This window comes from Megalopta genalis, chromosome 5, assembly GCF_051020955.1.
Source record: "Megalopta genalis isolate 19385.01 chromosome 5, iyMegGena1_principal, whole genome shotgun sequence".
Taxonomy (NCBI): Eukaryota; Metazoa; Arthropoda; class Insecta; order Hymenoptera; family Halictidae; genus Megalopta; species Megalopta genalis.
Genome location: NC_135017.1, coordinates 4842502 through 4856576, shown reverse-complemented (window position 1 = coordinate 4856576; position 14075 = coordinate 4842502). Strand labels below are relative to the sequence as shown.

The window sequence follows — 14075 nt, the reverse complement described above, 5'->3', positions numbered from 1 at the left end:
AATAGAATGCACAAGTTGTTAACTAAAATACGGGCAAAATCAATGAATAACTAAATGATACTCGCTAAAATTGACCAAGTCACTAGATAAAAAAGATACTGCGAACTACATCGCTATGTCGCGTACAGCTTCTGGAACAAACAAAACGAAACGAAACGAAATGGAATGAAACGAAGAGGATCGGTTACAAAAAAAGACACCGTTGCGTTTCGATAGTTTCATCTGTTTATTGAATTCTTTATTTAATGACACGATCTCGCCCGACAACGACGTAACAGTGTTACAGGCAAGACGGGTCTCGCGTAAAATCGGCTCCCGTGAAGCCGCGTGTCACCCTAAATCGAACCGAAAGAGACACACGTAAACGCACACGCACACGAACACGCACGCACGTACACGCATACTCGGCTTAGTTACTCGACGATCGATCGATCGAATAATAACAATGTGTTTGCAAGTACACAGTTCGCGTCCGATCGCTGCGCACGACCAACAATCTCACGCATCAATTCCCGTCGCTGATATTATACTGTTTGCATAACCATAGTGATCTCTCGGCTCCCGTAACGTCTTCCTCTCGTCAAACATTCCTGCGCGTCTTTCGAAAAACGCGGCGACCCCCGGAACATCAATCTCCCGCGGAATTATGCCGCCGAATAAAATACTCTCTCGGCTCGCTCGACATCGAATATCGATAATTCTTATTAAACCCGATGGAATCTCGACGGGGGAAAACAAGTCTCATCTTATTGCACGCGGAAACTGCAATCTTCAACGGAGTCGCGGCTATTCGACGTTGTTCGCGCAGGCCAGCCTCGAATTTGGCAAAGCGAACGAATGCCGCGACAAAATTCCTTACCACGGACGCGCGGCTCGTGTAATTCCCGTTTTTGCACATTCGTGAATCGAAAAATTCAATGGAGGAAGTCCTAAAATACCCTCGTCTCGATTTTGCCGGAATTTTGAAAATTGATTATTTTTTTTTTATTAAAATCGTGGTCGAAGAAAGGATTTCTCGATGTTCAGAAATTTTGTAAGAATTTTGAAAAATTATCTTTGCATTTTCCTGGCTGTTTTGAAAATTAGATTTTTTTTTCATCAAAATAATGTTTTAGAGTATTTAGAATATTTTGGAGAACTATTTATCAATTTCCTTGATTGAAATTTAGAAGAATAGGTTCGTCCCACTTGCAGGGCAAAGTTTAGGGAAAGAATTTTTGACCGAAATTTTGCAGAAACGGTTGTTTTACGAAATACAATTCCAAAAATTCCTGGAACAAAATTCCGTAAATGCAATTTGGTTTGTGATAAATAACGTTTGCATGAAACAAAACTGTTTCGAAAATTTGAAAATTTTATTTCTTCGTGAAATAAAATATTTCCTAAAATTTTGGCTAGTGAAGAATCATTCTCGTAGTCGTTATTTTAATGAAGGAGGAACATGATTGCAAAATTGCAGCCAAATCGAGAAAGAATGTCCTCCTGGAGGGGCATGTTAATTATAAAACATATGAAAATAATATTTTTCCAAATTTTAGGTGTCAATTTTGACTTCCGAAAAATTCTTATGACAATCGCTGTTTTCGCAAAAAAAGATGGAACACAGTTCCAAAATCTCAGGAAGGTCGAAACAAAAACATATTTTTGGACGCGAAGCACAATTTTGTAATACATAAAAAGAAATTTTCTAAATTTCGCCGGCCATTTCTTAGCTCTTCGAAAATCCTTCTCACTACATTTTTCCAATAAAAAATAAGCCCATTCTGAAAACAGTGAAATCGGAACAAAAAGCGTCCTTTCGGAGCTGCACCTAATTTTTGAAAAAATATTTTCATAAATTTTAGATGCTATCTTTTAGCTCCGCGAAAATCCATTTTGCGATTGCTATTTTCATAAAAAAATAACTCAAAATTTCAGTCAAATCGGAACTGTAACATCCTCTTCGCAGCCGCACCCAAGTTTCGGAACACTCTGTAGGATTCTATTCCCGAAAAGCAAGCAAACGGCGAGTGCAACGGAATAGAATGAACAAATTGCAAAGCGAATTACCCGTGCCGAACGCGTCGCCTTCTAATCACGAGCAGAGGCCGTTGCTGCGATTCGAATTTCCCGCGCGGAAGGTCGCAGCCCCGGCCCCGCCCACTTTCCTTTTTCCTCGAGAAAGCGAATATTGCTGGTACTCGTTACATCTAGCCGGTGTTTCCCGTTATTATGGGCGTAACGCGATCCATCCCCAGTCCTCTGGGAGGAGAAGGACTGCGTGATCCAAGCTCGGTATCGACGAGTTTATCTACACCGGGGCCAATTCTGCCGGAAACCGGCGTCTTCCCCTTCCGCAGCTCGACCCTCTCCCCCTCCCGCGACCATCGACATTCGACTCGATTATCGGATTTCGACGCCGTCGTGTCACGAGACCACCAGAGGCACGCTACTGTTTCGATCGAGAGGCGGAGTCCGCGCGTCCCATTGTCGTAGCCCGCTCCGATTTCAAATCGCACTTTACAGGCTGTTTCAGAACCGCGTGTCGAGCAGATCGGGTGTCAAAGGCAGCCAATTTGAAGATGTTGACCAGTGTTGGTTGACACTGTATGGCTGGGTTGGGCCGAGAGTTTTTTGCAGAGTTCGATTATACAGGTCGTTTCATAGTCTATTATTTTGAGAATCTCTCAAGTTCAATGATTGTTGGGGGGAAAACGTTGAATACTCAATGGTAAGTGAATCCACTAAAAAAAGGTTTGAATGTAGTATCAATAGAAAACAATTTAAATATTCTACAGACTGTTTCAGGACCGTCAATTGAGCATGGAGGATGTTGAAAATTGTCAAATCTGGAAAAATAATGGCCAGAATAAATTGAGAGAGTATATCTGGTTTTTGTCGAGGGTTTTTTGCAGAGTTCGATTATACAGGTCGTTTCATAGTCTATTATTTTGAGAATTTCTCAAGTTCAATGATTGTTGAGGGGAAAACGTTGAATACTCAATGGTAAGTGAATCCACTAAAAAAAGGTTTGAATGTAGTATCAATTGAAAACAATTTAAATATTCTACAGACTGTTTCAGGACCGTCAATTGAGCATGGAGGATGTTGAAAATTGTCAAATCTGGAAAAATAATGGCCAGAATAAATTGAGAGAGTATATCTGGTTTTTGTCGAGGGTTTTGTGCAGAATTCGATTATACAGGTCGTTTCATAGTCAATTGCATTCAGTGATCGATTCGGCGAATTTATTAATCCTATCGAATGCCGGTGAAAATGTTGGCAGGTTGTTTTCACGAATGTACATCGAAAGGATTTTGAGTGTAACAGTCGGTTGGAAATAATTAATGTATTTTAGAGGCTGTTCCAGAACCACCTGTTGAGCAGATCGGGTATCAAAGGCACTCCAATTTAGGGGGAAGTTGGTCAGAGTAAGTTGACAGAGTGTGGACCGGATTTGATCGAGGATTCTGCGAAGAGATTGATTAGACTTGTCGTTTCAGCATGTGCTGCTTTCGATAATTGATTTGAAAAATTTGTTTGTTCGAATAAATATTGCCGAAAATATACGCAGATACTGATAGAAATCTGCATCAAGAGAATTTTGTTTCATGGTGTCAATTGGGATATTTTTTTGAGCATTGTACAGGCTGTTTCAGGGTGATCTGTTCTGCATAAACAATTCGTGAAATTCCCTATTCTGCATAGATATTGGAGAAAGTGTCGACAAATAGTTAACATGAAGTTTGTCCAATAGTACTTTCAATGCTCACTGATGACAATCTTAGTATTGTACAGGTTCTTTCATAGTGACTACTTCGAGCACTACTAAATAATTTCCTAGCCTAATCTTCATCATTCCTAACCTTCTTCGAGGTCAATTTCAATGCGATGCTAAACAAGCACATACAGAATGTTATACAGGCCGTTCATAAATGATCTGCACTGCATTATCAACTAGATGATCCTAATTCGTGTGCGAGAAGATATCAAGAAGATCATCGATGACAATGTGTTTTTAGAATAATGTTCAGTGAAATATTAATTGCAAACGGTTCAAGAATTCTACAGATTGTTTCATAACAAACCAGTGCTGAACAGTCAACTTAAAAATAATTTCCTAGTTTAAAGAAATGTGAACAAATTATTGATTGCTATTTCCTCGAAACGATTTTAAATAAAAAGCAAATCAAAAATGACTCGAGTATTGTACAGGTTGTTTTAGCGTGCGTTAACTTGCACAATTGATTTGGAAATTCTTTACGGCTCACCGAGATCTAAAAGATTGTCTAACCTCAAAATCAGCTTCGGGGTAATTTTAAAAGCTCGGAACAGAAGAGAAACCTGAAAAATTCTCGGCGGCACCGAGAGAAATCTACGTTGTTGTTTCTATTCGAGCTTCGTATGGTCACGAGTCCATAACAATTCCGTGCGCTTTCGAGCGCTGCAAATTCAGAGTAGGATGAAAATGGCAGCTAGCAAGTACCGATTGGACCGTGTCGTTCCGAGACCGAGGTCTTTCTTCTCCCAGAGGACGCGGGCTCCCGAAGACCCGATATGCATAATTAAAATGTTTACTTAGTAAGTGGAGCCTTGAGCCGGCGTTGATGAACAGACCGGAACAAGACTGCGTCCCCCGTAATCGGTGTCCAATCGTCAAGATGGTATACTACTGTGATCAAAAAGTAAGGTGAAATTGTCATTTAAAACTTCCGGGCATTAGGAAGGCAGGTAATTTTTTTTTCCTAGGTTGGTAGGACTGTCTGTAACATTTGCCAAGTGTCTGTTTGTCAAAAGGTTTAATTATCTCCGAGTTACACGTGTTTTTGTAAACGACCAAAAGTGAATTTTTCGATTTTTACAATGGGTGATTTTGTTGAGCAAAGAACTTGCATCAAATTTTGTTTGCGGAACAAATATTCTTGTGCGGACACGTTGAAAATGTTACGGAAGGCCTTTGGTGATCAAACTATGGCACAAAAAAACGTTTATAAGTGGTACAACAAGTTCAAAGCGGGCCGAGAACGCGTTGAAGACGAACCGCGCTCTGGACGACCATCAACGTCTACCGACGAGGGCCACGTCCAAAAAAATCGAAGATTTGGTGCTTGAAAATCGTCGACTGACAATGAGAGACCTCGCTGATAGTGTTGGAATATCATTTGGCTCAGTCCAAACCATTTTGAAGGATGATTTGTGTCTCAAACGCGTCAAGTCTCGATTGGTGCCATGTCATACTGCATTGGTTCTTCGCGACTTTTTTGCCAAAAACTCGACTCATATCGTTCCGCAACCACCGTATTCGCCTGATTTGGCTCCGTGCGACTTCTGGTTATTCAGCAAACTCAAAAAGCCAATGCGGGGACGCCGTTTTGACACGATTGAGGAGATAAAAACCGAATCGAAGAAGGTCTTGAAGGCTATACCGGAAAAAGACTATTCCGACTGTTTCGAGGACTGGAAAAAGTGTCGGAAACAGTGCGTTTTATCGGACGGGGATTACTTTGAAGGGGATGAAATTGATTTGGAAGAATAAACAAAGAATCTACATTTTATAAACAAATTCACCTTACTTTTTGATCACAGTAGTATACCGAGGCAGACGGAGACGGGAAAAACTGATCGATCACGGATCGCCGCTTGTGAACCAGCGTGTTTAATTAGAACGATAATTAATCTTCACGCAGAATTTGTCGGGCCGGTTGATTTACCGATCCGAGGAGCAGCTAAGCGACTCTCAGGTTGGCGAATGATTGACGAAGTAATTAATCGCCGTTGAAATTGAGGAACAGGATTAACCCGGGGACGATCGGACAATTGGGAGATCTATCACGAGCCTGACAATCCGATTTTTATGAGGCCTCGCGGGAAGACGGATCATTTTTCTCGGCCACGGCGGACGTAGATTTTCAAACGATCGACCGTCGAATCGTTTACAAAACAATTACAGTAAATTCTCTCCAATTGATGCTCAGCTTGCGAACAAAAATAGACAATTTGGGAAGAGATGGTACGATTAATCGAGCTTTACGGCATATTTTTATAGTTGCCGGTTGTCAACAATTGTAAAAATGAGGCTCGAATAATCGTGTCTCCTTTTCCCAAATTGTTCATTTTTATGAACAATCTGAGCGCGAATTAGAAAGAAATTACTGTACAGTAAATTTCTAAATGTAAATTTTCAAATGATCGGCCGCCGAATCGTTTACACAGACAATTACAAGTAAATTCTCCCCAATTCGTACTTAGATCGCGCGCAAAAATGGACAATTTGGGAAAATGGGATACGATTAATCGAGCTTTGCGGCTCGTTTTTATAATTAGCGATTATCAAGAATTATAAAAACGAATCGCAAAGCTCGATTTTATAATTCTCGATTAATCGTACCTCCTCTTCCCAAATTGTCCATTTTCGTTTCGAAGCTGAGCGTCAATTACGGATAATTTACCGTATTTAAACTGTCAATGATTTAATTGATATTGAATCAGCGATCGAACTATTTAAATTTGACGAACAAATCGGTAAACCGAGAATCGATAAACACTTCGTCGACGAGCGTTTAAATAATCAACTTGTTGCACGTGGACCAAATTCGCCGTTCAACGCGGAGGGGCATTGAAAAATTGTTTCTAGACACTTTTCACCGTAAATCGAGTTTCAATGATACTTTCGGCGAGAACGATTTTCTAAATAACCGTCAATAATTATCGATAAACAGTCGCGATAGTGTTCGCCATTTATGCGGATCGATGATATTCATTAAACGGTGTCGCGTAACGGGACGGATCGTCAAAAGGCCCGTCATTCAGCGCGCGAGAATCTCGAATAAATTTCAGATCGATAAGTGTTCCCATCGCCTGCCGTCAATGCATCCCCGTCATCATCCTCATCGTCATCGTTCGTTCATCAACGCCGCGCGACGAAGAGCCTCCATTGTCGCGTGATCATTGTTAGGGTTGTTGCACACGACCGGGATGCTCGTGCATCATCGTAAATTATTATCCGTGTGTTAAAATTAAGAATAAACTGTATTGGCAATTGTTATTTGAAATGAACGGTAGTTTTCGAATAAAATTGCAGACTGATTTTTAAATTTGGAAAAATTTCGATGATCTTTTCTAAAAAAGAATACTCACTTCCAATAAAATCATAGACTGATTTTTAAATGAAACAAATTCTGCCGTACTTTTTTCGAAAGAAGAATACGCATTTACGATTTTTAAGTTAAAAAAATATTGGTTTCCTTCCTTGAGAAAAGAATACTTGCCAACAGTGAAATTGTAGAACGATTTTTAAATTAAAATTATTTTACCGTCTATTTTTAAATTGGAATACTTCCAATAAAGTTGTACAGCGATCTCAAAATTGAATAAAAGCTGCCACACCTTTCTCGAAAAAACAACTTTCATCTTCGATAAAATTATAGAACAAATTTCAAATGTAAAGAATTCTGCCGGCATTCTTTCAAAAAAATGCTCGAAACGAAAGATACATATTTTCAAATTCGAAATGTTACGGAAAATCGACGATTTTCAACGAATTTTGTAAACGAAATTATTTTACGAGATACACAATTTACGGAACGATTCGTTTCATTCGACTATTGAAATAAACGATATTTTATTACTTTTGACAAGTAATATTAGCAATTTAATAGTTCACTGCATAATTGTGTTTTCATTTCATTGGAAACATCAGAGAAGATGTATCTGAAATTTCAAGCTCCGAATAATTCAAAATATTTTCCAAAATGCACGTTCCTGCATCGGCAAAAAATAACACTTCCAATTTGCAGAGATCCAGTTTGCATCAGAGTGTCTAGGATAGAAGGCAAGAACGATTATCGAAAACTCGAAGATCCCGCGATTCCTTGTGCAACAACCGATCACAATGTCCCCGGTTAGTCCAACGACGCTCCGTGATAACCTAACGCACGATCATAACAACGAAACTCGATCGTTAGTCTAGTGGCAAACTCGCGCGTCGCGGTGGTTTATGTACAACGTTATTTACAGTTGGACTGATATGACGAGCGCGCGGGCGGGTCGTTCTCTCTCTCCCGCCCATATATCTCAGGACCCGCTCGATCTCGAATGTAAACGGCTTCGATCCGTTCGTGTGGCTCGCGCGAAGTCGCTCGCGTGGGAGCGGCTCTGTATTATTTACAAATCAACTTACGCGTTACGGCAGAGAAGACTTCGAATAAGCGGCTAGGGCGATATTTACAGAAGCTGAGCGGGCCGCCCATGCGCGTCGAGGCTGACGGATGTGTCCCAGATAGAATCGAGTTTTTAAATAAACAACGTTCGCGGATTTCGTGTGCTCGGTCGCGCGCCGAGCAAACATCTCCCCGTGTGTCACGTTCGAGAAACGTTCTAACGTTCGAAAGTTTCGTTTTATCGCGCGGAAGTGTCGACGGAATTCGATTCTCCGAGCAAAAGCACGTCGAAAACGTCCTACACAATTTTCTCCTAGAACGCACCTTCGCCGAGTAAATCGTGGTTGAAATTTCTGCCGACGTGCGCGCGTCGATGGGGGCGTGGCCACGGCGGTCTTATTTCAAAGTCGATTTTCTCAAGAACGGTGCGTCCTAGTTGGATGGTACATAAGACATTTCCGACGTGATTTGGGACGAGGAATCGTTTGATCGGCGTGCCGGCCTCGGAATCCGCGATGTGGTGCAACAATGATCAAATACTTATTGGTTCGCTACGCGGGCCTGTTCAGAGTAATCCGAAGTCGAGAGGTTCCCGTAAAAATCGGTGAAACTAGAGAAAAGGTGCGGAACTTTTCTATCTGGGACGGACCGGCGACGCACCTCTTCGGCAGGAGAGTGCATTCTCTCATCGGCTGGAAGTTTCCTCGTTCGAAGACGCGCTTCATCCTTCCGCCGAGGAAACGAGAAAACTCCGTCGCGTACTTACATATTTCCGGACGCTTCTCATACGGTTCCCCAAAGAAAGCACATCCTGGGGAATTTCCTCCGACGCAGCACTGGTCCATGGGGTCCTCGAGTTTTTTTGGGAATCGTTCAACTATCGGCGAACGATTTTCCCAAAAGGGAACTTCGGATATTTTTCGATGAACACCTGCGCACCGACACTGACCGCTCGAATCGAATTAGAGTAGCCTAATAGGTTCACTGGACACGCTCGGGTCTCTACACCGTGACCTCCTCGGAGAACCTGGTCTTGTCGTCCAGATTGATCACTATGTCGCGCGTCCTGGCGTGGCCCGATTTGCTCTTACTCTTCTCCCTCGGTTCTTTCTCTTCCGGCTTCGTTTCCGTACCGATGTCCTCCATGGTCGGCCTACCGGAAGTCGACACTGCTACGTCGGCGGTCCTCGGGGTCTTCTTCGGCTCCACCGTCACCAGGACCTCGCTATCTTTCGAGGAGCTGGGCTCTTTGGTCTTGATGCCGTTCTTCTCCACGCACGCCTGGCATCGTTTCTCCTCTTTCGCCTCCACACCTGAACAGGCGATGTGATTAATTGTTATAGTATAGTTTATAACTTGACAATATATCGATGCAAGAAAGTGGGATTTCGAACATTATTTTATTCACGACAAGAAAGAAAATATTTTAAGGAACGTTTATATTTTATATATATATATATATTTCGAGGTTGATAATTTAAGTCTGATTTTGATCGAGGAAGTTTCATAACTATATAAATATAATAGTATAAAAATAATCTTGACATAACCTGAACAGGCGATGATTAATTGTTATAGTATAGTTTATAACTTGACAATATATCGATGCAAGAAAGTGGGATTTCGAACATTATTTTATTCACGACAAGAAAGAAAATATTTTAAGGAACGTTTATATTTTATTTATAAATATTTCGAGGTTGATAATTTAAGTCTGATTTTGATCGAGGAAGTTTCATAACTATATAAATATAATAGTATAAAAATAATCTTGACATAACTTTGACATAACCTGAACAGGCGATGATTAATTGTTATAGTATAGTTTATAACTTGACAATATATCGATGCAAGAAAGTGGGATTTCGAAAATTATTTTATTTACGACGGGAAAGAAAATATTTTAAGGAACGTTTATATTTTATTTATAAATATTTCGAGGTTGATAATTTAAGTCTGATTTTGATTGAGGAAGTTTTGTAACTATATAAATATAATAAGAAGATTTTGTGCAGTTTTTTAATAAATTATAAAGGAATTTATATTGTATTTAGAAAAGTATTAAAATGTTTAATATATTAAATGATAATGTAAAACTAAAACTAGTTTAGGCTGAACTTCAGTATTTTAATGATTTAAATTTGTATTTGAAAAATTCTGTTCGAGCTTGGGTCGAAATGGAATTTTAATTTGTATCTGACAAGAAAAATATTGCAATTGCAATTTGCATAACGAACTTTTGCCATTTCAATTGATTGTTAAATAAATTATTATAATCGTCGTTTGCATGGAAAGATATTGTAATTTCAAGGTACGTTTAAATAAAACAAATATTATTTCAGTTTCAGTTGATGTCAAAATTATTGTTTCAATTTGTGTTTATGTTAAAAGAATTATTGCAATTTGTTTTTATGCTAAAATTATTATTTCAATTTCCGTTTATATCAGGAGAATTATTTCAAATTACATTTATGTGAAAAGAATTATTTAAATTGATATTTACGTCAAAAGAATTGCTTCATCTTGTTCTCAGATAAGATAAAGAATAAGATAAAGGAATGTTTAAAATTTATGTTTTTTTCAGATAAGAAAAATAATTTTGGGCGAAGCCTGACGAAACAGAAAATTGTAAAACAATAAAAATCGACATCGTTGCTTGCTGACTTACCAGCTTTCTTGTCACCATCGACTTGGTAGGATCCTCCAACGTTCGTTTCAGCGATCGCCGTGGATCCATTTAGATCGTTCAGTCTCATACTTGAAGAGATCGCCTGGATCGTGGACACCTGTGTTTCTGCTCGATTTGCTGCCTCGTACATCGCCACCAACTTGTTCACTAAATGATGGTTGCCAAGAAGAATGTTTTTTTCTTTGAGGACCTCTAACTGATTTATGAATCGACGGAACTCTTCCTGAAAAAATCAAAAGAAACAGAATTTATGAATTCGTATTCGTATTTTGTATAAAATATATTTATCTGTTGTACACTCGATGAAAATTATAGTTTCATTTTAGTACAATATAATTTTTATTAATTAGTATTTAGGATATATCATTTCGTTAAGAATGCGTTAAATTAAATGCTGATTTTGATAGTCGTTGTTAAATACATTCAAGCATATAATAATATAATTTGTAATAATATATAATAATAATAATGTAATAATAATAATATCATAATAATAATATAATATAAAATAGTATAGTTTTTATTAATATTAAATTAACTGTCAGCTTTGATATTTTATTCGAGCATATTATCTCGACCAGCATAATTTTTATTAAATAATGTTTGGAATATATTATTCATTATGACTATATTAAATTATGTTGGTGTTAAGTGCAAATACTTTTCCGGTCGAATATTTTGTAAATGTGCGTAGTAATAAAATGGAATTCGATAAAATCACTGTAAAACATTGGAAGAGATCAAGAATCAATGGAAGAGGTTCTGTAATGAAGTATCATCGGGACACAAAAAGTTAACAAAAGTTCCCACAAAAAATGAAAAACGAACAATGGATATTTAAATTTACAACACAATGGAACAATAGAATCTCTTCATTCTTTTCAACCAAATCGATCTGTTCTACGAACGAATAACAGCAAGGATATTTATTCTCTCTCTCTCTCTCTCTCTCTCTCTCTCTCTTTCTCTCTCAATTATACATTTTAATAAATTCCATTTTTTTGGAATTTTTTCCAACTTTTTTCGTTATAATCGTTTCGATATTTATAATTTATTCATTAATAAAAGTTTCAGTATTTACAATCCTTTCATTTATAATTGTTTTAGTATTTATAATTTATTCATCTGACAGTTGTTTTAATATTCGTAATTTATTCGTTTATAATTGCTTTAATATTCATCGTTTATTTATCTACAATTGTTTTGATATTCATCATTTATCCATCTACAATTTTTTAAATATTCACCATATAGTCGTTTACAATTTCTTTGATATTCATCATTCATTTATTTATAATTTTGCAAATAAATTTTACGATCTATATTAAAGGATATTCCTTTATATTTTCATTGACACAAATTATAAAAATCCGCAGACTATTTGATTTACAATAATTAATAACAATAAGCAGTCCCTTCACAAAGAATTTCATTTTGTCATTAATCAAAGATGAATAATTGCAGTTACGATATTTAATTAGTGCATGTCGATTCAAGGGTTCCTTTAGACGAGGAGCCTAAACGGCTGACACTGAATTAATGCATAACTAGTCCGATCTCTTATACAGTTCAGCCACGTGTGCCACAAAGACGGACCAAGATGTCTGGCCACCAAGATCTCGCCTCCACGTCGAAAGTTTTCAGCTTCCATCAGTGATAAGGATTAAGGGGATAGTAGAAGGGGATTTGGGAATCAGCTGATGAGATTCGGGGTCCACGATCACATCTATTCGATTCAGCTATTAGAAAAGTAAACGGGGTCTGCCTCCATAAGCCTACTGTCTGGAATAGCGTCATCCATGTATAGGATGAACAAAAGATCTAAAAAAATACTATAATAATACAAGCATTATACAATACTAATAATATTATACTAATAATTATATGTTATTATTTTAATATTATTATATAATTATAATTATATATTATTATTTTAATATTATTATACAATTATAATTATATAATATTAATAATTATATAGTATTATTATAATATTATTATACAATTATAATTATATAATACTAATAATTATATATTATTATTTCAATATTATTATACAATTATAATTATATAATACTAATAATTATATATTATTATTTTAATATTATTATACAATTATAATTATATATTATTATTATAATATTATTATACAATTATAATTATATAAAACTAATAATTATATATTATTATTTCAATATTATTATGCAATTATAATTATATAATACTAATAATAATAATTATAATTATATAATACTAATAATAATAGTTATTATTATATAATATGGTTATTATATAGCAATATGATAACAAAGGATCTAAAAAATACTAACTAATAATAATACAATGAAGTGACGGTTTTGGCAACTTCTTTTCTCGATACTTTGCACTTGTATCTATAATTTCAGTCGAATTATAATTAATGATTCTTTAAATCAGAATTGTACAGGGTATATTGCAAACAATCGTATAAAATTTACAGTAACATTTTGGATAAATTACATAGAAATTTATGGAACAATATAGAGATCAATTCTTTCCCATATTTTCTATTCAATTATTTAGTAGAATAAGTATTGAAAATTTTTGAGAAACCTTTTTGAAAAGATCAAATTATTAATATACGTTAGATATTACAGAACTATACAGAAATTTTGGAGAAACATTTTCGTTCAATTATATGTATAGGTGTTTATGGGACAACATAGACAAAGGATAACTTTTCTTTCCTGTTTAAATTTTTCTTTTCAATAAATTGGTAGATTGTGTACCAGAAAATTTTGGGTAGCACTTTTCGTAAAACAAAATCATCGATGTACGTTCCATGCTAGAAAACCCTATAGAAAATTTGAAGGAACATTTTTAGTAAATTCTATAGATGTTTATTTGACCTTCATAGGTAATGGATAATTACTTTTTCTGTTTCAATTTTTTTGTCTTTCTTAATAAGAATGTACATTAAATATTAGAAATCCTCCTCCATCGTTTTCGGCAAAACAAGATTATTGATGAACATTGGATATTAGGAATAATATAAAAATATAAATATCTCCAATATAAAAATATTGGAGAAATATTTCTTGGAATTTCTCTCTCTCTCTCTCTCTCTCCCTCTCTCCATAGGTGTTCTTCTAACAAAATAGACAATGGATAATTTCTTTCTCTGTTTCAATTTGCCATTTTTAATAGAAACGGGGCAAGAAGGCACTTCTTCGTTTACATTCCCCCTCTTACCAGCTGTCCCACTGCAG

General features: G+C 36.6%; 1 protein-coding gene across 1 annotated transcript in view; it reads right to left on the bottom strand.

The window, feature by feature from the left end:
• Positions 1–207: 207 nt before the first annotated feature.
• LOC117219946 (metabotropic glycine receptor) overlaps positions 208–14075 on the bottom strand; it is a 297453-nt gene continuing 283585 nt past the window's right edge. Inside the window, exons 12-13 of the mRNA XM_033469527.2 lie at positions 10807–11050; positions 208–9451 (exon numbers count right to left, since the gene is read on the bottom strand). Coding sequence (XP_033325418.2) covers positions 9141–9451; positions 10807–11050 — 555 coding nt within the window. The 3' untranslated portion in view covers positions 208–9140. The remainder of the gene's footprint in view (positions 9452–10806; positions 11051–14075) is intronic.